We start from the raw sequence: 27,967 nt of genomic DNA on the forward strand, positions 1-27,967 counted from the left end.
CAGGGGGGATTCTGTTGCAGAGAGACTTCCTGCTCTAGACGGGAGGGACAGCAGGCACAGCTCCCTGGTGGCTGAGTGGGTGAGGGTGGACAGCACTCTAGGAAACCTCTCTTACAATCTCACTTTCTTGGGAAATAGACAGGGTAGGAAACTGTCACAGCTGCTGGGGTTCTGGGGGGCTGTCCTCATCCTCAGGAGGCAGAGTGTGTGTCATTCAACTCCCCGAATGGAGCTGCGGGCCTGCCTTGCACACCGGGGTCCCCAGTGACCAAGAGGGGCTTCCATGTCATTGGCTCTGCTCTTTATTCCAGACCCAAGAGACCCAGCACCAGCAGGAGCTCCCTAAATCCAGGTGAAGCCACAAGATAACCCTGCCTGTGAGGGAGATGGAGGTCATCACTGGTCACATCCTCCTGGGCCCCCTTCAGGAGGGAGGAACCTGTCTCAGAACATAGCTTTAACTCTTGATCACTTACATATTTCTGTTTCACGTGGATGATAAAAAATATGAGCCTCTTCACATTCCTTTTGACTACCAGAGATTGCTTGGAGCTAATCTGTGCCTCCCCATAACAATGGAAGACCTTGTGATCCCACCCCAACCCCTGCCTACTTTCTAAGGCTGCCTCACCTCAGCTTCCCCTTCCTTTTCTCTGATCTCTTTTACAGAGTCCGACTTATTTATTTCCCATATATTCTTGCATGCTGCTTTAGTTCCCTGAGGCAAAGGGATCAACCAGCCACAAACAAAAGGAACATTCAGTGTCCTCCAGGTGGACACTGAATTTGGACTGACGGCTGTGCAGGGCACTGATTACACAGGAGGACTGGAACCAGAAGCTTCAGGAGAGCACAGAAGTCAGTCCACCCTGGAAGTCATGGTCACTAATCTCCCCCATAGCAGCCTCTCTCATGCCGCCATTTCTGTGCAGTGTTACAAAAATCACTATTTCAGGTTCTGGGCACTGTGGACTTCATAAATCAACATCCTTCTTGGTGGTGGGCGACACCAGCTCCTGCCTTACCTTTATTCCTTGTCCCAGGCTTTCCAAGGAATTAATATCCAGCCCTTCTTTGCAGGCTTGTAAGCAGGAGATCACCTTCTGGCTGTCCATTTTGCCAGGGCGGATGGTAAGACTAGCCAGGCTGCCGTGGAAGAATTGAGCAAACCGGGGTTTGGCTACTTCTCCTCCTGGAAGAAAAAGAAAGCACCGTCATCTGCCCTGTGGTGGAGCTTTGGGTAGAATTGCCATCATCAGGCACCATCTGGCCAGGGAGCCATGGTTGCATTGACTGTGTGTCCCCTGAATCTGAGAAACAAATTGTATGTGTGAGTGTGTGTGTGTGTGTGTGTGTGTGTGTGTGTGTGTGTGTGCATGCATATGTGTGTGTTCTATCAGAGCACAGCTCCATTATCGCTCTTATGCAAGGGTCCAAAGGGCTCATGTTGGAGGAGGAAGTGTTGGGTGGGCTGTTGAGGAAAATACACAGAAATACACCAAGTGCTGTGTGCAGGTATGTGTACATCACCTTGACTCTCACTCTGATGAATTATTACAAAGCACTGATAAAAATATAAAAAATGTTTCCTTTGCAACTCAGTGAGACCCTGTTTTAAATAAAGACATAGACGGGTGTGGTGGCACACACTTGTAATCCCCGTGCATGGGAGGTGGAGACAGGAGGATCGCGCAGGTTCGAAGCCAGCTGTGCTGGCTTAAGACACCCTGTTTCCAAATAAAAAAATATAAAATAGGTCTGGGAGTGTAGCCCTAAGGTAGAAGGGTTTCCAGGAACCCCAGTACCACCAAACATAAAATATAATAAAATAAAATAAAGAAGTAAAAATAGAACCGTCTCCAGTACTGAAAAAAATAAAAAGAAAGAAATTTGCAAAGAAAACTCCCCAAATAAACAAAAACAATGAAGCAACATGTTCTTGTGGGACATCTGTCCTGGGAGCCATATTCTCCAGTCTTCTTCCTGGTTTCCTGCCTTCCAGGCAGACTTCTCCATGAACTTTACTGAGCCCTTGCATATCTGGGCAGCAGACACAGATAGAACTAGCCTGGATCGCATATGACTGTCCAGAGAGGAAGCAAAATACAGAGAATAGATGGACCTGGGCTGAATTCTAGCTCCTTGGAGGGGTCGTTGGAAGCTCTCTGAACCTCCCTTTGCTCATGGAGAAAACTTTTATTTATTTTTTTTCTGGTACCTGGGATTGAACCCAGGGACATTCTGCCTCTGAGATACCCCCCCCCGGTGCTTTAAAATTGTTATTATTTTAAAACAGGCTCTTGCTAAGTTGCTACGGCTGGCTTTGAACCTGCAACCCTTTGGTTTCAGCCTCCCAAGTACTGGGATTACAGGTATTCACCACCTGCTCAGTTGCTTCTGGGTTTTGGCTGTTGGTTCTCTTAGATGGTCTCCTGGAGCTTCCCCCTGTGAGGCTTTTGTTTGGTAGCAGAGTTTGCCCCATAGAGACACCTCTGTGAATGGCTTCCTCAGATCTCTAGAGGACAGATTTTCAACAAACTACAACACCTGGACTTCTCTGCTGTCTACTGCGCCATGCTGTGCCAACCAAGTCCTGCCCTCAGCCTGGGGAGGGCAGACTTTCCCTGGGGCACTCTATCTCAGCCCTGGGTTAGCAGATGTCTTCTGAACCTCCCATATTCTTCAATGTTCTCATGTCTTCTTAGTGACTAACTCCTGGTTAGAATTAGTAATTCCGTTTGTTTGTGGCACTGGGGAAATGAACCCAGGGACATTCTACCCCTGAGTTACTCCTTTAGCCCTATTTTATTTTCTGCTTTGAAACAGTCTCACTAAGTTGCAGAGAGCCTCATTAAGTTACTGAGGCTGGACTTGAACCCATGATCTTCCTGTCTCAGGCATCCAAGTACTGGAATTACAGTACTATGCCATATGCTTGGCCAGAGTTCAAAATCCTTTATGCTTTCCTATAGAAATTACCCGGTGGGTTTTCTTTCCTGATTGGAACCAGGCTGATAGATCTTCCAGGTTTGCTGATTACCTTTGCTTACGTTTGTTCCTCCTCACACTGAGACCATTCTCCTCCTCAATTCGTCAAGGTCCCTTAAGTTCCCTGTCCCCTTCTGTTCACTATCACTGACACCTAGTCCTCTGTCCATGATGCCCTATTTGCCACTCTGTGCAATCCCTCCCCCCCTCTCTCTCCCTCTCTCTCCCTCTCTCTCCCTCTCTCCCTCTCTCCATCTCTCTCTTTTTGCCCATGAAACACAGACAATCAATTTTAATGTCTCCCTCACTGCTGCCTGGCATTGCTGGCAAATGGTTTACACGTGTGCATCGATGTCCTTAGAAGACAAAAATTGTGGTTCTCAACCTTGGATACATATTTAATCATCTGTAGATCTTTAAAAAGTCATCTGAAGCCTGGTGCTTGGTCTCACCCCCAGGGATTCTGACTTCATTGCTATGAAGAATTTAAAAGCTTCTTGGGTGAATCAACTATGAAGCCAAGGTTAAGAGCCACGGAGCTAGACGAGGTCGGACCTACTGCATACCCCTTATGTGATCTCTCCTTGATGCTACCTGCAGGCTTATTCTGCACGCTGCTATAATTTATTAGTTTAAGTCCCTCTCTCCCGGATAGCAGGGACCACTCATACATTATTCATTTTAATGAAGACAATACTGAAGAGTCTTAGGGGCTGAGGGCTGCACCAGGCACTTTGCATACATCGGCTCGTTTATTCTTTCCAACAACACTTGGCCTCTTGTGTCCTCCTGGCCTCCTGGCCTCTCTACCTGGCATGCAGCAGACACTTTATAACTGCCTGCCGAATTAGAGGAGATGGTGAGTCGAATACCAGCAAAGCATTGTGGGCATTGTGTCTGTCTCGTCAACATCTACCTCATTCTTTTCCTCTGGTTAAGGCAGCCCTGTGGTTTAGAGGGTTGACTCAAGTGCTAGGGATGGACTGTACTTGGTTAAATCCTAATAAGGTTATGTCATCCCTGTTGCTCCAGGGATTGATTGGGTGTGGACCAGGGACTCAGTACCAGGATGAATCCCATTCTACTTGGTGATAGATAAGCACATCATACTTGGTGATGGATAAGGCATAGGGATTGGTCCAGAAATAACAAGGAGACCATATTGGGCTGGGATCACGAGAGATGTTGACTTGCAGAGTTTGAAAATAAAGCTTCTGCTTTTCTTTCCAAAAATCTCCAACCAATTCCTGCTGTCTTTCCTTGGAGACTGGGAAGTCAAGACAGAAGGCTAAGGGCAGCAGCAGTCCTTTTGGCCATTAGACTAAGGTCAAGAAGAGAAACTGGAGGCGCACAGAGCCAGGCGAGTCCTGGCAGGACTGAGTGGGACTCCGGTGGACGTCCTCACCGCTGTGCTTTGGGGTGTCCTCAGCTGCGGGGACTGCTCCCATATCTTTGTGGGAGAAGCCATTTTGACTCACAGTATTGTTCTTTCTCACTCAGCGAGTCTTTTCTCTGGAAGTGAAAGAAATATCTTCTGAATTGCTCAGCTCATGGGCAATTCCAAGTCAGTTTTGGCTTTGAGGAATGGCTGGAGGTGGTCCATGGCTGCGGGGAAGCCAATTTGAGGTCTTTTGCTCTAGACGCTAAAATACCTCGAGGTAAAGGGGACCCCTCACCCATTAGTATGTTCCAGGTCTAGCAACAGAATATCTTTGTTGACCTGCAGAAAGGAGGGTTTAAACCTGAGTATGGATGGTGAATGCTGTAACTCCCCGGGTAGCCTTCTCTTCTCCACCCTGGAGAAGCAGATCCAACAGCTATCATTTAGTGGACAGTAAACTCATGTCCAACTCCATGTAAAGTCCTCAACAGGCATCATCTCATCAAATCCTCAATAAGGCCTCTGGGAGGATGGTACCCATTTCTACACTTACAGGTGGGAAAACTCAGTCTTAGAGAGAGGGAGTAGGTGGCCTAAGGCTACATTTTAGGAAGTTGTAAAGGATGTGTCCCTACAGCGTGAGCACATCCATCCAGGGATAGCACCAAATAGGGCGTCAGGGTGAGACCAAGAAAACACAGTGCAATCCATCAATTCACCTTTCTCAGCTCCTCACTTAATGGCTCCAACCTCAAAGGCCAAATTTGGAGACTTTCTTGGACACAAAGCCATTTTTCTACCTACTATTTTCTCTCAGCAAAAAACAGGTCCATGTTCCATATTTTTGACTCAGGAATCCCAGATCTTGCAATCTATTTTTAGTGACGGGGCTCCAGAAAAATCAATTCAATTAGCATTTTGCAATAGGAGGCCAGGATAAAATGTGAAATGTATTTGCACCCAGTGGTGGTTGCGATGTGCAATTTTTTTAAATAATAGGTATGTTGAATTTTTTCATCTCAAGAGTGCCTGCATGGACCCTGTTGCTCCTGTTAATATTTATTTATTTATTTTTTAAATTTTTATTGGTGCATTGTAATCATACATCACATTGGAATACAAGACTTGAGAGGGTATACAAGTACACATCATCCAATTAGCCCTCATCCACTCCCCATCCCATTCCCTCCCCCTCCCTCGATCCCATGCTTGTTTGGTGATTAACTTTGATACATATGTTTATGTACCTCCTGCATTTTAAAGAGGCTCCATCTTCCCCTATTTCATACCCTCTGACTGGTCACCTTAATTGTTTCACTATAGGGCCCTTTCTATAGCTCGACCACTTCCTGTTGCCCCTTTCCTCCTAGTTATTGCTGATTAGGGGAAGCATCTGGTTTTAATTTTTTGCAATATTTCTCTCTGCATGTGTGTTGCAAATACCGATCCCACTCTTGACGGCCCCAGTTGTGGCCTGGCTACCTGGTGGACTGATCCAGACCTCACTGGCTCAAGCAGCGGCCTTGCCTCATGGAAGGCCCCGATTCTGGTCTCTCTGGCCCCGACACTGGCCTAACCCCTAAGCTGGCTCTGATCCCAGCCTCGGAGGCCCCAGAACTGGCCTTCCTCATGGCTGGCTCCGATGCTAGCCGATGGCCCCGGCATCGGCCTAACCCCTCGGCAGGCTCCGATCACAGCCTTGAAGGCCCCAGCACCGGCCTTGCCTCATGGCATGATCCGATCCCGGCTTCACTGGCCTCAGCACTGGCCTAACCCCTTGGCAGGCTCCGATCCAGGCCTCGGATGCCCCAGCACCGGTCTTGCCTCATGGCAGGCTCTGATCCCGTCCTTGCTGGCCCCAGCACCGGCCTAACCCCTCAGCAGGCTCTGATCCTGGCCTCGGAGGCCTCAATAGCGGCCTTGCCTCACGGAAGGCTCCGATGCTGGCCACTGGCTCCGGCACCGGCCTAACCCCTCAGCAGGCTCCGATCCCGGCCTCGGAGGCCCCAGCACCGGCCTTGCCTCACAGCAGGCTCCGATCCTGGCCACGCTGGCCCCTGCACCAGCCTAACCCCTCGGCAGGCTCTGATCCCGGCCTTGGAGGCCTCAATAGTGGCCTTGTCTCACGGAAGGCTCCGATGCTGGCCATTGGCCCCGGCACTGGCCTAACCCCTTGGCAGGCTCCGATCCCGGCCTCAGAGGCCCCAGAACCGGCCTTGCCTCATGGCAGGCTCCAATCCCGGTCTTGTTAGCCCCGGCACTGGCCTAACCCCTCAGCAGGCTCCGATCCCAGCCTCCAAGGCCCCGGCCTTGCCTCACGGCATGATCTGATCCCGGCTTCACTGGCCCCAGCACTGGCCTAACCACTCGGCAGGCTCCGATCCCGCCTCGGAGGCTCCAGCACCAGCCTTGCCTCACAACAGGCTCCAATCCCAGCTTTGCTGTGTCCATCACTGGCCTCACTCCTCGGCAGGCTCTAATCCAAGCACCCTCTTTGCCCAACCATTTGTCCCATGTTTTCGAGGGTGCGTGGTGGTAGCATTCTGCCTCTGGGGTCATTACTTCAAAGGTTCCAGATGTAATGCATCAGATCTCTGCCTCACCTGAGTACTGCCAACTACCATTGCCACTGCCTCCACCATTTCAAATCTTTCCCAAGCTCTTTTTCCACTCTAAATGTTGCCCAGTGTTCCTAAGCATGCACAACGGTAGCATTTGACCTTTGGTGTAATTTCTCCAAAAAAAAAAAAAAAATAAGGTTGGTAGGCTCCGATTTCTGCTTCTCCTGAATACAATTCTCCACTGCCAACATAGAGACCGCTTTCAGCACCGCCTTTCTCCTTGGTCTCCACTAAAGTCTCTCTCCTTACAGTTGATGTCCAAGATTCTTAACAATGTAGAGAAGAAGCAGTCCTCCAGAGCGGGAATTTTTCCAATAATTCCAGTTCATTTGGATAAGTTTTGTCTGCATCTCCAGTATCCTGGCATCCGCCACGGCCTCCTTGACCCCTCTCCAATGTTTTCCTTTTTTCTTTTTCTTTTCCTTTTTTACAGGATCCTTCCAGGTGGAGAGGGGGTCGCTGAAGGGTGTCCCGCCAGCACCTGCCCACCCGCCCAGGGTCGGGGCAAGAGGCTGGGACCACAGGGTCCTTCCAGGTGGAAAGGGGGTCGCCTAGGGGTGCCCCGCCAGCGCCTGCCCACCCGCCCAGGATCCGGACCAGAGGCGCGGATCACAGGGTCCTTCCGGGTGGAGAGGGGGTCGCCTCCGGGTGCCCCACTAGTGCCTGCCCACATGCCCAGGGTCGGGGCCAAAGGCCTGGACCACAGGGTCCTTTCGGGTGGAAAGGGGGTCACCTAGGGGTGCCCCGCCAGCGCCTGCCCACCCGCCCAGGATCCAGGCCAGAGGCCGGGACCACAGGGTCCTTCCGAGTGGAAAGGGGGTCACCTAGGGGTGCCCCACAAGCGCCTGCCCATCCGCCCAGGGTCGGGGCCGGAGGCCTGGACCACAGGGTCCTGCCGGGTGGAAAGGGGGTCACCTAGGGGTGCCCCGCCAGTGCCTGCCCATCCGCCCAGGGTCGGGGCCGGAGGCCTGGACCACAGGGTCCTGCCGGGTGGAGAGGGGGTCGCCTCCGGGTGCCCCGCCAGCGCCTGCCCACCCGCCCAGGGTCAGGGCCAGAGGCCCAGACAGCTCCTGTTAATATTTAGAATAAACATGGGCATGAATCATTTTTAAAAAATGACCTGAATTTTTCTACAGAGAGCCTTCTGTAAGTATTTACAAGCATGGTTTTGGATTCCTGAGCCTAGCTCTACACCCATTTTTAAAGTGTTTGCTGTATACATCACTTTTAAATTCAGTTAATCATAAGATGTGCGTCATGTCCTTCAGGAACTTACATAGAACAGAGAGAATAAGGCATAGATGCTGATAAAAGAAAATAAAAATTGTAAGAATAAGTTGCCAGTATAGTAGTCTCAAGCACTACATGATTAATTTTTAAAGAAGTGATAAAGATAATAATATCAATAATATCTATATCAGTAAGCCAGAGGGGCCAAAAGAGCCACCATTTCTTAGGTCCTTGGGATGTGACAATTTCTTTGATGTACTACTGTATTTTTTTTTTTTTTGCAGGTCTGGGGATGGAACCCAGGGGCATTCGACTTCCAATCTACACCCCCTACCCTATTTTTTATTCTTTATTTTGAAACTGGGTCTCACTGAGTTGCAGAGGGCCTCACTGAGTAGCTGGGGCTGTCCGTGAACCGTGATCCTCCTGTCTCAGCCTCCAGAATGCTGGGATTACAAGCGTGCGCCACCACGCACGGCTGTGCTACTGTATTTAATCTAAATGGCAGGGTAGTATCATGGAGGTCTTAGCCTCTGTTCTTTCTGTTTTCCCTGGCATTTCATTCACCTGGCCACAAAGGGATGGCCAAGAGACTAAAACTGAAGCTTTTCCTGGTGTGGTTTCCAGAAGCCTAAGCTCTTGAGAGGACAGGAAAGAATGAGAATGGGTTCCCATTTGGGGAAGAAGAGAGGAGGAGAATCTGACTTCCCCTCAGGTGTGCAGGGTTTGAGGTGGCAGGGAGGGGAGATGACACCAGAGATACAGAGTGGAGCTGCCTGATGCTGCTTCTTAGGCTGAGCCCTCGCAGGGGTGTGGGATGCCAAAAGGGCTTGCTGACCTGGCACAGCTGGGCAGGTGGACCATGACAGACTTATAGAAAAAGCATGAGAAACATGGGCAGGCCCCTATGTAAGGTAAGGAAATAGCAAGACAGCTCCAGACCTGGAGAACCATCAGTGACTGGGGACCATGAGAGGTGGGCTCCATCAGTGGACACCTGCATGGAAAGGTGCTGGGGGGCCCCTCAGCACCCCAGTATTCTATAGCCCCCTCTGCAACCAGTCACCCTAAGGAAATGGAGCATTCCAAATCTGTGGGGGGTTGACTCTCCCCACTCAGATGGAATGAAGGCTTGAAGAAAAAGATGGGGGTGGGAGAGGCATTTTCTCTTGTTGAACTGAGATTCTTGTTATATCTACAACTCCTCTTATCGATGGAGCCAACCAAATTCTATAACTCGCCCAAGGCCACAAATGAATGAAGCTAAGATTCAGATGTGGGTGTTGCTTGTCTCCCAATTCTTTGCCCTGAACCCCACATAAAGATGTTACTGGCAAGGTACGAGGAAGATTGGAGAGGGATGGGTTGGACTGACATAATGTGGGGGAAGAATGCCCAATTTTCCTGGGTTCTGTGGACTCCAGATAGCTTCAGCAGAGACTCCTAGTGGCTGGTATCAGGTTTATCAGAAAAAACAAAAACAGCCAAACGCAGTTATCTCAAAAAACAGCAATGCGGTGGGCCTCTGTCTCCTCTAGTTTTGTGTCCACAGATAAAAAATTATTTAAAACCTCTGCCCGTATTGAATGTGCAGACTATTTCTTGTCCTCATTCTTTGAACAACACAATATAAAAACCATGACGCAGCATTTACATTACTTTGGGCATTACAAGTAATCTAGGGATAGATAATTTCAAGTATAGAGGAGAATGTGTATAGGCTTATGGGAATACTGAACTCTTTCATAGACGGTACATGAGCATCTCTGGATTCTGCTATCTGCAGGGGGTCTAGGAACCAATCTATTGCAGATATTGAGGAACGACTGTATTTGGCAGACATGAGTTGATGTTGCCCATCTTATTCTAAGCCGGAGACGGCACTGGGAATGAAGAGCTGCATATCCATCTCCCGTTACCCAGCTTTCTTTCCTTGGAGAGGTGGGGCCTACTTACTATAAAGACAGCTTTTAAATCAGTAACGTTCAATTTCCTCTAAGCATAATTTGAGGGAAAAGATCTATGTAATGTGAATGTATTGTCTGCTCTCTGAACAAAGTGTGTTTAGATACTACTGGTCTTTCCTGGTCATTTCATAGCTGTTTAGTCTGAGAATCATATGGGGAAGAATAGGGCCATGTTCCCTCTTGCCCGAGCTTGATACGACTCTGAGCAAGGCTGGTGGATGGAGATGCCCCTCCAGGAACACAATTTCATGGATGGCTGAGTATCAATTTTGCGCCATGCAAATAGCAAGACTGTCTGAAATCTTGCTTTCTCTTATTTCCTCATTTCAGTGATGGAGACACCCATGGAACTAACGACTAAGTGAAGTGTGTAATAAACCCTCCAAAGCTGCAGCTTTAAAACTCTGTCTGCACCACCCCAGGGGAAGCTCACATACATGTAGGTTGCAGGTGACTTGTGGAGAAACATCATCTGTCATCATGGCTGGCCCTGACTCATTCCCAGCAGGTCTTTGCATCCCTTTATTTTTATGCACCCTGGTTTCTGCCTTTATAAAAAACATTTCTGTAGCATCACAGTGAGCGAAACATCTGACTTAAAGATGACACCAAAGGTCAGCTCTTTGGAGTTGGGGACCTAAATTCACAGAATTAGAGAGTCCTCATATGTCATCTGGTATATTGCCTCTGTTCTCCAGGAGAGGGGACTGAGAGCCCAAGAGAGGCAAGATCATCTTCAAAGACCCAGAGTCTTTGAATGGCCTTCTACAAACTCCAAACTCAGTCCTCTTCTCACTAAACCACGATCCCCAGTGAGCCTGTAGTTATCTTTAGACCTCAGCATGACCTTGTTCAATCTGTGGGGAAAATGCCCGGGAAATCTGGGTGAATGATTTGACTCCAGAGACCAGAATCTTCGGACTCTGCCTTCCTTGGCTGTGGTGGTCCAGCAGTGTATTGAATGGTAAGGTTTTAGTGGCAAAGATATGCATTAAAATCCAGGCTTTATGTGATTCTTGGCCCTCATATGCAATATGGGGTCTACAGAAGAACCCATGTAAACAGCTCAGCATAGTGCTTGGTGCATGCCACTAGCTCAAACATGGCGGCTGAGTACAGTGGTGGGAAGGTGGGAAGGTCTCCTCCTTCCTCCTGCCATCTATCACTCAGAGACATTAAAATGATAATTTTTTTTCTTTAAGATTATCCTCAAATATTCTACCATAATCCTCAGAATAAGATATAAAATTAGACTTACAGTTCAGTTATACAAGTTCTAGACCTGATTCACTGAACTTTAAACCTGATTCCAACTCTGCCATCTTCAAACCAAATGCAGCCCCATGTCAAATTGACTACAAGACCTAGAAGACCATCTTTGCTGTATTTTTTTTAATAGAGCCAAAGTTAAGTTGAGACTCCTTGTTAATTGCCTGTGTGTGTGTGTGTGTGTGTGTGTGTGTGTGTGTGTGTATGTCAGATTGAGCCATGCACCTTTGTCAAAATAGCCTTAAAATGAACTGTGATTTGACAAACATTATCTACCTTTTCTAGGTAGACTTGGGGGAGGGAAAGGAGCTGAGGATTCATGAAAGCAGACAGCCCTTACCCTCTGCAAATTCTCCATCAAATAAGGGGGTGTAGACCTGCAGTAATAACTATAAGCATTAATTCCGAAAGTTGAAACACATGCCTTCACTCAATAAACTTGGTTTAATTTAGTATAAATTTCTCCTAATAAAGACTTCATTGAAATTATCCTACCTCCAAATTACATTGGGATGCTTCCCAAAGGGTGCTCCAGGGACATCCTTGTACAGAGTGAGTTCCACGGTGAAATCACATTGAGAAACATGAGCTAAGTCATTTCAAACAGGTTCTTTTACTGGAGTGCTTTTGGGGTCATTCAGGGTCTTATGCACAGTGGGCAAGTGCCTTACCATTGAGCTATGTCCACAACTCTTTTTTTGTTTGTTTTGCTTGTGGTACTGGGGATTAAACCCAAGGTCATTCTACCTCTGTGCTACATTCCCAGTCTTTTTTATTTTTATTTTTTATTTAGAAACAGTTTTCTAAGTTGCTAAGACTCTCACTAAATTGCTGAGGATAGCCTTAAACTTGAAATCCTCCTGTCTCAGTCTCCCAAGAATTGGGGCTATAGGAGTGTACCACCACACCTGGCTACAACTCTTTTTTTTTAAGTTATTTTTGCGATAGGGTCTTACTAAGTTGCCCAGGGTGGCCTCAAATTGGTGATCTTTTTGCCCCAAACTTTTTGAGAGCTAAGGTATATTTACCCCCCCCCCCAGTGTGGAGGTGTAGGGATTGTTTACACTGTTTCCCAAACAGGTATATATTGAAATCCTGGTGGAAGGGGCATCCGATGGGATACAGTAAATACTGTGTGAATGTAAGGCAGACACAGCTGATACGTGCCTCTTCCAATGGCAGAGACGCTAGGGATGTAGAATAATTTCAACACAGACTTTATTAAGAGAAATTTGTACTAAATAGACCAAGCTTATTAAGGGAAGGCACGTATTTCAAGTGTCTAATACTCATGTCTGGCAGAAAAATGACCCCCAAAAATGTACGATGGATCTCAGGGCCACATATAGCTCCAATTTCCCTATCTGAGGATATATGCCACTGATTCCTCTGAATCTCAGGAGCTATAACTATTTTCAATACACTTTGTTCCACTTATATCTTTGCCTTTGGTCTTTTCTTGTCTTCTTTGGTCTGATCTCCTCCAAAAGCCACACAGTGGTTCTGAACCTTATCTTTAATTTTGAGAAACAGTCCCTTCTCTATCTCCTGCTGCATTAATAAGACCGAGCAAAAACAATTTCCAGGGGAGAGGCATTCCTCATCCAAGATCAGGGTCATCATAGGAGTAGAACAGGCTGGACATTCTGGGAAGACCAGGGACCTAAACCTTGGAGGGGAGTCCCCTGGCAGAGGAAAGGGGAGGCGGTCACAAGGGATCCAGTCACAGTTAGGGAATCCTGCGGTGAGGTCTACCAGGAATAGGTGAGGATCAGGAAGGAAGCAGGATAGTGTCTTCCTGAGAAACTTCCTGTAACAGTGCTTCTTCATACATGCTTAGCCTTTTCATTAGAACCCCTTCCCAGACATCTAACACAAATTAGGCAAAAGCAGAGCTGTTCATTTGGAGCACAGGCAACGGCTCCCTGGGATGAGCCTCCAGGGCTCCCTCAGGCACTGATCTGGCATGACCAGCAGCATTCCTGATAGACTTCTTTGCACAGCTGAGCCACAGTACTGGGGGCTGAGGTCCAGTGTAGAGGTCGGGGAACAGGTAGATGTGAATATATAATTCTTGCTATTTAGTTGTAGAACTCTAACTTTTGTCCTGAGAAGTGGGATGGAGTAGAAACCTAAGGAAAAGGATGTCAGTCCTTTAAATAGTATTCTTCCCTGTGGTGACCTGCTATGGCTTGAGTTTGTTCTCCATAGGTTCCTGCATTGAAAAGTATGGCTTCCAGGGTGACAATGTTGAGATATGGTCGGACCTAGAGGGTGGTCAGGAGGCTGGCCTCTTCCTGTGCTCTGGTTTTTGTCTCACCATATTTCTCCCTATTTGCACGTGTCCAACCAATGCAATGGCATCCTTCATGAGGTGGCATGGCCAGGGATGGGGGGGTGCTCACTACAGATAGCACAGTGCTGTTTGAACCTTCAGTCTTCCAAATTGGGAGCTATGTAACCCTCTTTTCTTTATAAATAATTCAGCCTCAGTTATTTTATTATAGCAACAGAAAACTAATGCATGACCCATAGAGAAATAAGAAACCTGTCATTTGTATAGAGGCATTAGTGTCTAAGCCAATGCAGAATGAGCCAGTCTGTTCCTGAGAGAGGGTCTGAATCTATCCTGGAGTACTACACTATTCTGAACACAGAAATGATGGCAAGGTGGTACACATAGCCACTCAGAAGAAAGGAGAACTCTTTTGCGATGTGATGCCCATTCTGACTGCAAAAACCTTTCCCTAGGATTATGAGATGTTACATGCGCTACGCCTTACTGGCAATATTTCTTAAGTGTAAATGAAGCTCCTTTTTTATAATTACTAGAAAAATTCCAATGAAAATGAAGCGTCACTGATTGCATGGCTTTCAGATTCACCGACAGGAGACAGTAGGCTAATTGGGGCTGCAGAACACTGCTCGGCAGTAGTGCCGGAGCCAGCTCTCAGGAGAACCCCATGAGCAGCAGCTACCAAATGATTTCCTATTCCCATTGTTAGGATATTTCACAAATGAGAGCTAGTTCCCTTGCCAACCTCAAAAGCACCTGAAAGGCGCCCCACAATTGTAAGCCCACAGGCAATTAGATCTTCACACAGAGGGCTTACGCTGTGTATATAAGTAGACAGCAGAAGGTTTAGAGACACACAAAGATAAGGACTGCCTTGCTGGTTGTTAATTTCACATCTTTTGATGGTCCATTCCAGACAGAACCGTGGCTCCAAGAAGGATGTAGGTATTTGTAAGAATCTAAACTCCTTAACAAGGCCATGTGGTATCACAGGGTTTAGTTTTCACTCCATTTTTCAGCTTCTTCTCCTCCATTCCTTCTGGTCCGTGTGCATTCCAATGATAGGGGACCCTACGTATGCCCACATCAACTTTTCCTGATGTTTCCTCCCATATCTTCCCTGTGAACCTCTTACTCTGTCCATAAAAACTGATTTTACCATTTTTAAAATGGTACTAGGGATTAAACCTTGAGATGAAACCCCAGCTCATTTTATTTATTTATTTATTTTTGAAACAGGGTCTCACTGAGTTAACACACACTGGCCTTGAACCTACAATCCTCCTCAGTCTCCTAACTGCTGGTATTACAGGCATGTGCCCCCTTGTGCTTTAGAACTATTTCCTCTGCCAAAAATTCATCAGTGCTTGGTCATTTTTCTCAGGGATAATTCCTAAGTATCTGTGGCCCCAAAGGCTATGTTGACCAGGTCACTGCCTACACTTCAAGCCGATCTTCCAACACTTTTCTTTTGATTGGCTATTTTCTAGATTTTCTGACCTTTCTGACTTCTAGATGCACCTGGGAGATCAGGGTTTGTGTGTAAGAGTTAGTCTCAGGGAACAGAAAGAAAGTCAGGGCATATTGAGAGACAGGAGAGCTAGGGTCACAGAAGCTAGAACATGCCAAGGGCTTGCAGAATGTCTTCAACGTTGAGTTTAGATGTAAGGCCCTTCCCCGGGGGGTGGAGGAGAGACCAGCAGATATTTTAAAATCAACACATTCATTCAAATAAAATGTGCCAAGCACATGCAGTATGCCTATCACTTAATCTTTATAATAATCCTGAGAGGTAGATATTACTCTTATTTGATAGATTAGAAAGTAGAAGCTCAGAAAAGTTAAGGTCCACATACCTAGCAAAAGCAGAGTTGGGATTGGACTGAAAGTAATTTTTCTGACTCCAAAGTCTAAACTGTTTTTTAACTGGGGGGATATGGAAAGGAGTATATGCAAAAAATTAGCAAGGGGGATGCAAGTTCCAGGGTTTTTTGTTAATTAAAAAATTGTTCCGAGCCGTTCGTGGTAGCGCACGTTTGTAATCCCAGCGCTTGGGAGGCTGAGACAGGAGGATCCCACAGGTTTGAAGCCAGCCTCAGCTACTTGGTGAGGCTCTCAGCAACTTAGTGAGACTCTGTTTCCAAATAAAGTATAAGATAGGTCTGGGAGTGTAGCCCGGAGGTAGAAAAGGCCCTGGGTTCTACCCTCAGTAGCACCAAAAAAAAAAAAAAAATGTTCCTATACCAGTTATGGTGGTGTACAAACACTTCTAATCCCGGTACTTGCGGGTCTGAGACAGGATAATTGCAGGTTTGAAGCTAGCCTCAGCTACTTAGGCCCTGTGCAACTTAGTGAGACCCTGTTTCAAAATAAAGAATAAACAAATAGGGATGGGGTAGTGCAAAAAAAAAAAAAAAAAAGGAGTCTCTGTCTCAGGAGGTAAAGAGTTGATAGCATTTGTAACAAAACATGTCAACCTTTGCCTTTTCCTAAACACATAATTATGTCAACAAAATAATCAGCTTGCAAAGGGGGCCGTGAGCCACAGTGAAAGGGCAGAGGCGTTGGATGATTGGGTAGGGAATGCTGACTAGGTGCCTTTGGGTAAGCTACTTCGCCTCTCTGAGCCTCTGTCTGCTTATCTACAAACTGGGACTAATAACACTTTCTCAAAAAACTGTAAGCATCCCTGTATTTTATCCTTGTAATACTGGCTCTTAAATTTTCCATCGGGAAATGAGATTAGGCAAGTGCCACTCATAGTTAAGTAAGTTAAGTAGTCAAGTTAAGACTCATGATCACACTTACAATTCCAAAGAAGAAAGGTCCTAGAACACACGGAAAGAGGACCAGAAATATATAGTGAACACTGCAGTACTTATTCTATCTCATTCTTTTAAAATAAATGTATACTTGAGTTTGATATTTGAAATGTATTTTGTGGAACAGCGTGTGTGTGTGTGTGTGTGTGTGTGTGTGTGTGTGTGTGTGTGTGTGTTGAGGGTTGGGTATGGTGGTCACAGGGTGAGAAATAACTTGTCCTGTTGGTGCACAAATCTCTAGGTCGAATGGAGCCACACCTGGATGGGCTATAAACTTTCTCTGAATCTCACCCTGACAAAGAGATTGCCAGGAATCACTCAGAAAGTGTAGACATTAAGCTTGGAGACAGTACCTGGTGGAGCTTTTGGATTCAAACTTAGGAAGAAGTGGGTGCATGTTTTACATGGGAAAGAAAAGCAAACAAATATATTAACTAGATGGGTCAGATTGCAGTGTGTTTGTCAATACTATTCATTTATAAAATATTTTCAATCTTTCTTCCATTGTACATATCATGTCCCTACCCTACTGGAATCAGCTATGTCTGTATGACTTGCTTTTGGTCAATAAAATATGAATAAAAATAATAGGCAACATGATAGGTTGAATCATTGTGAGCATGTGCATAATCCACTATGCTTTCTTTTCTTCTCTTTGGATAACCAGCAATGTAGCTGTTTTGTCTGCTTGGCCCTTCTGTGAGTATAAAGCTGAAGAGAATAACCCTTATTGGTTTGTAGTGAATATAAAGTGAGAATTTTTTAAAAACCATGATAGAGAATTGGGGCATGCTTGTCAAAGTAGCACAACTTAGCCTATTCTAACTGATTTGAGGATTATCTTAATTGTTTACAAAATCACTTTTTATTTGGTGAGGCCACTTCCCACTCTGGGTAACAGGCCTGTGACTAAGTGACAGTGGTTATAGCTGGCCGTGCAGAGGTAGAGGCACATTTCTGTTTCAGGCTGGGGTGACAGGGTTCCAAATGTAGTCTCTGAGGATTTATAAGGAAGAATCAAAGTCAAGTTCATGGGGGAGAGGTTGATGGACTACAGCCCTCTTTTCTTACAGGCATTCTCCAGCCTATGCTCTGTAATATCCTTATCGTGTCCAACTGGGGCACTGAACCACAGAAGAACCAAGGGCTACTGCTCCAAGACAGCTGTGTCCAGGGGTTAATGATACCTGTGTAGCCTCTAATTTAGTGCCTGGCTATACCAATTAGTTTCATGGACTCCAGCCAAGTGATACTGGCACCATTTCCTAATATCTTGGGAAATGTGTGCTACTGAAGAAACCCTCACCATTACATTCTTTTGAAATGTTTAATGAAATTTTTACTCTTGTGTGATATATGTCAGACATCAGGTAGGTGATCTCAGCTCAAAAATATCTTTTTTTCTTTTTCCTCATTAACCTTTTTCTTCTTCCTGGGCTTTACATCCCCAGTGGCACCAGGCAGCTCTGTATGTGTTTCTTTCCATCTATTATTTCATGGGGCTGCTTAGGACTCACTCTTTGTCCAATCCAGAGAGGCCCATGCCTCCCCTAGCTCACTCTTGGGTCAGCTGGTCCTCAGAAAACATATCCTTCTATAGTCAGTCCTCCATACCCATGGATGAGTCAAAAATATTTGACAAAAATATATCTTTACTGAATATATACAGACTCTTTCTTGTCATTATTTCCCAAACAACATAGGATAACAACTATTTACATAGCATTGAATTTGCATTATGAGTATTCTAAAGATGTTTCGAGTGCCCAGGAGAATATGCACAGATACATACAAGGACTGGCATATTAAGTGGACTCAAGCATCTACAGGTTTTCATATCTACATGAAGTAATGGGAACAGTCCCCTGGGGATACTAAGGGATGACTGTATGACAGTTCATCTCTTATCTCAGCCCCTATTGGAAATGATTAAAGTCACAAGTCTTAGAAGTTTTTGCAAAAGCCATCAACTCAAGGTTGGGTCCTAATGGGAAGGACCGATCTGTTTATTTGGGAATATCTTCCTTCCTTCTTCTCTTTCACAGGAACTTCAAAGATTCCCAGTCCTTAAGGGAATAGAAGTGAAGGCTCCAGCAGATCTAAATAAAAGTTTACGTGTTTGTGAAGAGAGCTGATTTTCCTGCTTCCAAAAAGGAGATGAGCCTGGATTTAGGGACTAGAAGAGAGAGCGGGGAGGCTGGGGCAGTGGGGAGAGAAGTTCCCTTGGTGGGCGCCAACTATGGGTGTCTGTCCTGAGAGACCAGGAATGGGCGTAGGCCTGAGCTGACCTGGGGAGTGTCCTCCATGGCCTGTGGCCTATGGGTCACTTGCTTCCCATGGCCCTGGGCACTCATGGGCCCCCTGAACAGAGGTGGGAGGCTTGGGCAACTTGTGTGTGTTTTCTGATTGACTTATCGGAGCCAACTGGACTACGTTCAGCCTTTTCTCTATGCAGTCCCACTTTAGAACCAGAGAACATTCCAGAATAATAAATGGCATTGACAACCTAGAGGTGACCACAAAACTTCCCATGTTGATCTGAAATTAAAATCTTGTTTCCAGTCTAATGTTGCATTATTATTATTATTATTATTATTATTATTATTATATTATTATTATTATTTTTATTATTATTACTATTTTGCAGTACTGGGGATAGAACCCAGGGGCATTCTACCTCCGAGCTATACCCCAAGCCCTATTTTTTTTATTATTTATTTGGAAACAGGGTCTCACACTCACTAAGTAGCTGAGCCTGTCCTTGAACCACAATCCTCCTGTCTCAGCCTCCCAAATGCTGGAATTACAAATGTGTGCCACCACGCCCAGCTGAATGTTGCATTATTATACAGATCTAGTGTCTGGATTAAAACTAATTCGTGTGTGTGTGTGTGTGTGTGTGTGTGTGTGTGTGTGTGTGTTGCTGAGACTAGCTAGCCTCAAGCCTGCCATCCTCCTGTCTCAGCCTTCCAACACTAGGATTTCAGGTGTACACCACCATGACATGATTAAAACTCATAAGTCCCGTTTTATTAACACTAGCTAACATAGTTTTTTTCCTGTCTAATTATTATACCATTTGCTTTTCCTTTTTTTTTTTACATCAGCATCTTTCATAGACTATACACAAACAGAATAGGAAGAAGGGCTCCACTGAGCGTTACCTTGCCAACAAGCACCGACGGTGAGTTGCATGGCTATGTGAGATGGGTGAATGGGCCAGTCATTGGTCACCAGGTATGGTTCATATGTTGCTCCATCCATGTAGAGGGTAACCACGGGAAACTCCACATTGATGACATAGTAATGCCACTCTTTGTCACAGATCTAATGAAAAGAAAGAGAAGAAACACTTAAATATGCAATGTGATATCAAACAGCTTTTTTAATTATGAAAGGGGGGAGAAGACACTTTGGGGTCACCAACAGTTATTGCAAAGAACTCAGGGAACATAAAGGTTGGCCTATACGGAGGTTATAGCAGCTCATTGTCAAATAGGTTGAGAAGAAGAACATCTGAGACTCCAATCATCAGGTGAATGTAACTGTTCTTCAGTATTCACAGGGACTGGCTTTAAGACACCCCCTCTGCTGATGCAAAAGTCTGCAGATGCTCAAATTCCTGACATAAAATGGGGCAGGACTTGAATATAACCTTTGCACATCCTTCTAAAGGTCACTTATAGTACCTAATGCAATGTAAATGATATGTAAGTGGTTGTTTCACCGTACTGTTTAGGTAACACTGACAAGAAAAAATGTCTATTCCTGTTCAGTACCGATACATTTTTCTTCAAATGGTTTTGATTCTTTGTTGATTTCATTTTTACATGCGGAATCTGTGGATGCAGAGGGCTAACTATGTTTGACTAAAAGCAGATTATCTTGGTCGCGCAATCACCAACTGCCTAGGCTGGCAAGTTCTTGGTGGACGGGTTGGGATGTTGGCTGAAATGGCTATGAATAAATACATTTTTTTTCTTGGTTTATTTAGTAGAGAACAAAGTTTAACTGGAATAATTTTTCTGAATTTGTGGAGAGGTGGGGCTATAAGAAGAAATGCTCTGGATTGAAAGTATAAATAAAGATAAAAAGGAGAGAAGGAGGGAGAAAGAGAAAAGAAGGAAATGAAGAAAGAAGAGTCAGAGGGGAAGTGAGAGATGGTGGTAGAGTTTGGATGTGAGTCTCCTCCAAAGGTTCACGTGTTACAGGCTTGGTCCCCAGCTGGTGGCGCTATTGGGAGGCGGTGGAAACTCTAAGAAATGGTGTCTAGTTGGAGGAAGTGGGTCACTGAAGGTGTGCCACTGAAGGGCATATTGGGGCCCCGACCCTTTGCTCTCTCTCTTCTCCTTAGCTGCCTGAAGGAAGCAGTTTCCTCTGCTCCTCGCACCCTACCATGATAAAATGCCTCAAAACAAGGCCCAGTGTCAACAGGGCCAGGTAAACGTGGACTCACACCTCTGAAACTTGGACCAAAATAGTCTTTCCTTCTTGAAAGTTTTTTTTAAATCTCAAGTATTTTTGTCACAGCAATAGAAATCTGACTAACGGAGAAGGCAATGTGCACTGAAAGAGGAAGTAGTCCAAGATGAAGAGGAATTGGAACCCCTACTTCTTTGTCTCTGTTTTAAGGATGGTCTGAGAAGTTGCTATCATTCCATGGCCCTTTCAATGCAAACAAAATAAATTCCAAAGGAGGCAGTCTTCTCAGCAGGACTCAGCTCTCTCTACCCTGGTGCAGTTGGAGAGACAGAGAAGGACCACAGATAGATGCTCTGGCCTGGCCTCAGTGCCGGGTGCCCTCACACATGTCCTCTCAGCCTGCTCAAGCCAAGGCTCCTGGTCTCAGAGCTAGGATCCAGCCATAATGGACTGGTAGAGATGTGGGGGCTAGAGTGGACTCGCAATTCCTGACCTCAAGCGACTAAAGTTAGAGGGCACGAGGCAAAATAGAGGGCAAGACTGTCACGTCGTGGGAAGAGAAACAGAAAGCATAGAAGGTAGAAAGACTGGAGAATGATGCTGTGTTCCCTCTGACTGCCTAAGCGTGTGCCTTTTAGTCAGGCTCGACTCTCTTCTCCACACTCCCTCTGTACCCTGTGGAGTCCTTCTCTGACTCTCTCTCATCGTCATCCTCTGGTCTCCATGGTCCCTGCCATCTGTGGCAGGGGAGACAGATGAGTTCTGCATGAAGGTGACCCCAAGGTAGGGCATCAAAGCCCTCCCTGCATCACACTCTGGATTAAATGTGCCGTTCCTCATGAATAGATAACACCAACAGGGATGCTAAATGATCTCTTTCCTTTCATTTTAGAATAAGAATTTTTTTCCTTAATGCTCTTTTTATATTGTCCTGTCTCATGTCTCAGAAAATTACTCCTTTTGAAGCCTATTAGCCTGATGACGCCTGATGAATATTTTAGGGGACTTTGGAAGGTAAGTTGGAGGAATTCAGGATGATCACTTCAAACACAACAATGAGAGGGCCTGACTCAGTTTACATTCTCCATCTTGCTTGATGTCCTGGACTAGACCCTGGCTGGATTCAGGACTCTTAGACTGGGGTCCAACAGGGAGGAATGACGCTAGGTTGTAGATCACAGGGTGGTATAAAGGAAGAGCTGAAGACAGAGTCTAGGGCTGATAGAAGAGTGTAGACCTAAGAAGAATACTGGACAGAATCGCCCAATCCAAGGAGGTCTAATGAACTCTGGATACAGGATTTGCAGTTGAGGATAGACAGGTAGGAGAGGAAACATAGAATATGGCTCATACCCTGGGGATGTTCCCAGAGGCATGCGGAAGCTCTGGCCAGGACCAGGGTGACAGTGTGGTGCTCTTGACCAAACCCCATGCCCCGAGAAAGGTCTGAGCCAAGAAGGTCGCTCTCGAGGCCTCCCCTGTCCTGGGTCCATCACTACCCACACAGTGGCCGCCATTCTCTCTCTCCCAACTGGCAGGTTGGCTCTGTGGGCTTCAGCTGACTCCATAGTTCCCACTCTGCTAGAAGTTGGATGGAGAATGACCCCCTGGCTTTTTTTTTTATTTCACAACAATTAGCATTTTTGTAAGACAATACAATAAAAAATTCAAGGAAGAAGCAAAATAATTTTGTTATCTCATTAGTTTTTGAAACCCTTCTCAATATTGCAATTTTTTTCCCCAGGTGGTTTTCCTTCAGTTTTGCTCACCTGTGCTCCAGTGGCCAGCATCTTTCACAGTACCCCATATAGAAACAGGAACCCTGATCCTGACCACAGAGCTAAGCCTCCTTGGGAGGGGGGGAAGTCAAGGCTTTCACATTCTCATTAGAATATCCAAGGTTCCCAGCAGCCTCAAAGAATCTGCCTGTAATAACTTTCCCACCTTGCTGGAGATTGAAACTTTTCTATTTATAATTCCCCATAAACATCTTCTGAAACAACAGTTGGGAAAGGTCTATTTGGATCACACTGTGTAACAAATTGAAAGTTTGCAAGTATCCCTTAACATCAGCATTAAAATAACTTCACAAACTTCATTTTTAAATGGCTGTGTAATATGGATATGCGATGATATACTTAACTATTTCATTAGTATCAGATGCTAATTTTTTCAGTTATTATAGATGATGCTATAATAAATTTCTTGTGAACAAAGATTTGTTTGCATTTCTGATTTGAGCCTTAGGAGAGATTCCTGGAAATGGAATTATTGGGTCAAATACTGGAGCTATTTTTAAGGCTCTTGATTTATATTGTCAAAATTTTTTTTCTGTAAAAGATTGCACCTATTTATACTCCTACCCCATACAGAATGTGAGTACCCATGCATTGTACCTTGGATACATTTAGTACTTAGAAAAAAGTAGATCTAAGAAATTTTAAAAGGTTTATTTTTTTCTCATTTTAATATGGGTCACACAAGATGGCAAGATTTATATGCTCTGAATTGAAAAATGAGGGTATTCTGGGCCAAGACTCAGAGGTAGGGTTGCATATTTCATGGTGAGCTCCTCACTGGGCATCCTAATGGTCCTTCAGTTCATACTGAGCTTATGTTTATAGACATCTCTCACCAAGTCATGTATATCAGCAGCTGAAGGAGATGCCTAATTAGGGTTTCATTAGTGTAGATCTATGATCAGGAAGGGACCCACATTGACCCTCCGCTAGAACTACAGGGACAAACTGAAATTGAAAAATCATTGAGCCAGGAGGTAGCAAAAAATAAACGTGTCAATGTATAGTTCAACCGAGACAGAAAGAAATTAGGCAAAGTGACCTTTCCTGTGGGGAGAGAAGAACTTTAATTCCTAACTGCTTGTGAATCACTTGTGAAGCCAACTGGCACCAAGCACTGTCCCAGGCCATCCCCTGAGATGACACCCAAGACCTCACCCAGATCCTGACATATGTGTCTGCCCACTCCTAACTCAGACCGCCTCTGGCATTGACCCTGCTATCTGTCCTGAACATCCGTCTTGGGATTTTTGGTCTCTGAATCCCTTGCCAATGAAATAGTAGCTACTGAAAGACCATAAGGGTCCCCAGTGAGGAACCCACCAGGAAATCTTGTCTTTCCTATCTCTGAGTATCGGCCCAGAATATCCTCCTTTTCCAATTCAGAGACCATAAATCTTGCCATCTTGTATGACCCGCATTAAAAATGAGAAAAAAACATATCATTCCAAATTTCTTAGATTTAAATTTTTTTAGTACTAAATGTGGCCAAGGTACAATACATGGGCACTCACATTCTGTGGGTAGAAATATAAATAGGTGCAGTCTTTTGCAGGAAAATTTGACAATATGTATCAAGATCCTTAAAAATAGCTCCAGTATTTGACCCAGTAATTCCATTTCCAGGAATATCTCATAAGGCTAAAATCAGAAATGCATAAAAACATCCAAACTGGGTGTTCTGATTTGTTTTCCCTGGCATATCAGATATTTTTGAATGTAGTTATTCCACACAAGATACATTCGCCTACCAAGTACTATTAATCAGTCATTATGTCTACTAGGAAATACAGAGCTTAGGAGATATGCCAATTATCTTCAAGACTTCCAGTGTAATGTGGGGGCAAAGGTATACTGAGTTCACAAAAGGATCAGATGTAATGGGATAGGAGACATGCTGCTGTAGACCATTTGCAAAACACTGAAAGGTCTTAGGGACTAGAAAGAGTCTTTCCAGCTTCTCTTTTCAGAAGGCAGAATTTAGGTTGAAGTTTCAGTAAGCATTCTCATTACTGTCATATAAAACACCTGACCACCACAATGTAGGGTAAGGGCGAGTTATTTGCTCACAGTTCTGGAGATTTCAGGGGTTTAGTTCATGTCAGGCTGGGTTACATTGATGGAATGGAGCTCAGGGTATGTCAAGGAGAACAGAAAGGAAGAGAGAGAGAGAGAGAGAGAGAGAGAGAGAGAGAGAGAGAGAGAGAGAGAGAGACACTCTGAGTTTGTTATCACATCATGGAAACCAGAAGCAAGAGAGAGAACATGAGGAGGAGGGACTGTATACAATCCCCAAGGCTACACACCCAAAGACTATTGCTCAACAACCACGCCCTGCCCCTAAACATGGCTGCTTTGTCTCCATGAAATCTAGGGAAACATTCTGTATCTAAACCCCAACAGGTGAGTATTGAAGGGCTATAAAGATTTCATTAGGAATATATCCCTTGGTCTTTTCTATTGTCAAAGGTACTAGGTCTGAGAGTATTTGGAGATTCATTCATTTATTCACTACCACAGACATTTACTAAATCCACATGCAATTTTGTAAGCAACAACAATAGCAGCAGCATCTGCCTTTTTGGAGTCTCCAGTCCACTATATATTGATGAAATTAAAAAAAATAAAAGCTTATAGCCCATTGAGATTCCCAGTTCTACAGGTCTGTGGGAGGAGCCAGGCTTTCCCTGTGGAGGAGCACAGGGTGTCTGCTCACTGGGAGGATGGAGAGGTTAAAAGATGCAGAGCTGAGGGCATTGTCCTCAGGCTGTGTCAGAAAAAGGTGAGGAGTATGAGATAAGGCTGCAAAGATAGCTTTAGAAAGGACTGGGGACCTGAATTGCTTTTCTTCTATAGGCAAAGAGAGTCTAGAAGTCCCTGGCTGGGAGGACGGGATGCCAGTCATAAAAGCAATCAGTCTGGGAACAGGATTTTCAATTCCGAAGTAGCTTTTCATGTTCCTCTTTACGCTACTATGTCTTTGTCACAAACCTATATAGTAGGAGGATCACTATAGTCTTCTGACTTTAATTCTTTGGGGGAAGGTACCAAAGAGTGGAAGGGGTCACTGCCAACCTCATTAAGATGTTTTGGGAGGGGTGGGAGTGTGGTGGGATCTGGAGGGGATCATACCAAGGGCTGTGTGCGTGTATATTTGTGTCCCTGGTAACTGAACTATGATGCATAGTTACAGTGCACTAGTAAGAGTCTAAAAACGTAGGAGGATCAGTTCTGCCCTAGGTACACTTAAAAGGAAAGAAATGACATGGTTTCTTAAGAAACTAAGGTCTTTTTCTCCTTCCTTCCTTCCTTCCTTCCTTCCTTCCTTCCTTCCTTCCTTCCTTCCTTCTCCCTCCCTCCCTCCCTCCCTCCCTCCCTCCCTCCCTCCCTCCTTTCCTTTCCTTCTTTCTTTCTTCATTAGGGATTGAATTCAGGCTTGTTTTACCTCCAAGTTACACCACCATCCCTTTCTATAAGTTTCTGAGGCTGGCCTTAAACCTGAGATCCTCCTGTCTCACCTCCCAGGTACTAGAATTGCAGCCATTTGCCAGCATGCCAGGCTCCAGCTTTGCTTTATACTTGTCTGAAGATACCAGCTCTCTCGGCATCTGCATGAAAACCACTCATGCAGCCATAGGCAAGATCTCAACGCGAGAAATAAGCCCCGAGAGAAGGTGTGGTCTCTGGCCAAAGTTCTTCCCATTTTTAGATATTCTTTCATAACTATTATTCTTTTGATAATGATTCTTTTAACTCTCTACACGAATTGCTCCGGTGGTGTAAGATCAGGACTGTGAGAGAAACTGAGTCCGTGAAAAACAAACTTTCTGGTAATTTGTCTAAGCCTCTAAACGTCCTCGGCTTTGTTTAAATGGTAATAAAATCTAGTTAAAATTTAGATGCAGTGGCAGCATTCCAGTCAGTAATTACAAACGCAGATCTCCCCTCTATCTCTGACCTTCAACCTAATCACTAACTTACAAAAAAAGGCCCTAGAGGGGGAGGCGACCCAATGCCTCTATTTACTCCTCTCTTTGTGATCCTGCCCAGATACGGGAAGACAAACATTGGGTGTAACATCAAAACAACCTAGTTTATGAGCAACTAATACTGCCCAATACAATGGAGCTGAAGGCTAGGAAGATTCTTGACCTTTACACCCAGCATGAGCCTGCCCGAGACAGAGAGGCGCCATGTGGCTAAGAAATGAATATGTCTGAACAAAGGAAAGATATAATAAATGTGTAAAAGAAAGGAAATATGGTGAGAATAAGAAAGGATTATTGTATGAAGAAGAGCTTATCATAAGATTGTCCCAAATGGGAAAGAAAGGAATTAGAAAGATTAAAAGCAGGTTGCAGAAAGATTGTGGTGTGGAAATCGATTATTAAAAAAAGGAATAGGTTTCTAATAAGCCTATCATTTGAGGAAAAGTGTTCTGCAGCTAAGGAAGTATATCTGACAACTAAATCTAAAAACTTCATAGTATTTTTTTGGTGTTTATCTGCCAAACTGTGTTGTGAGTTTGTTTAAGCTTTCAGATTTTAGAAGGCAAAGTGGGCAACACCTGGATCACCACATCCCCCCATGCCTGCCATATGGACTGAGCCCTAAAGATGGAAAGTTCCAAAAAAGTTAAAGAAGATTCCCTGAGAGGCCTCCAAGCCCTGGGCGTGCCCATTTCTTCTGGAAGTTGCCCTTTGGAACTGCCTGTCTGCAAGAGCCGGAGAAGATCCGAGCTAATCTCTTGAATGCCGGATTGGTTTTTTTACCTTTGTTTACATGTTATTCACTACTGTTTTACAATGATTGCACTCCCCTCTTTTTCTCTTATTATTAACCTCACTGGTGAAGGGTATAAATTTTTCTGGGGTCTTGTAATAAAGTGTCATTAGCTCAAGAAGCTCTGGTCCATGTCAGATTCTTTCCAGAAGCGCCGTAAATAGGAACTTAAAGAAATTTATTTCCTAGAAGGGAAAGAATCGCTGCAGATAAGTGGCTGCAGTACGGCACCCTATCCTCCCCCATCTTTTCTGAGATTTTCGATCGCGAGTGGGATCACCCCAATCTCGACTGAGCTGGTCTGTGACACTTGTCTGTCTTTCCCTCTGGTTATTTTGCTGCCCAATTGTGAGGCTTCTCCCATCATGTCCATTCTCCTCTCTGTACCCT

General features: G+C 45.1%; 1 protein-coding gene across 2 annotated transcripts in view; it reads right to left on the reverse strand.

The window, feature by feature from the left end:
- Nucleotides 1-27,967, reverse strand: part of CLSTN2 (calsyntenin 2) — a gene marked incomplete at both ends in the record, with an annotated part of 643,893 nt that overhangs the window by 25,258 nt on the left and 590,668 nt on the right. For both annotated transcript variants that reach the window (XM_080695636.1, XM_080695637.1), the window contains 2 exons: nucleotides 1,026-1,192; nucleotides 19,739-19,901. In XM_080695636.1, the coding sequence (XP_080551762.1) occupies nucleotides 1,026-1,192; nucleotides 19,739-19,901 (330 nt within the window). The remainder of the gene's footprint in view (nucleotides 1-1,025; nucleotides 1,193-19,738; nucleotides 19,902-27,967) is intronic.

The sequence above is a fragment of the Muscardinus avellanarius genome, assembly GCF_963383645.1.
Source record: "Muscardinus avellanarius genome assembly, chromosome: 5".
NCBI lineage: Eukaryota > Metazoa > Chordata > Mammalia > Rodentia > Gliridae > Muscardinus > Muscardinus avellanarius.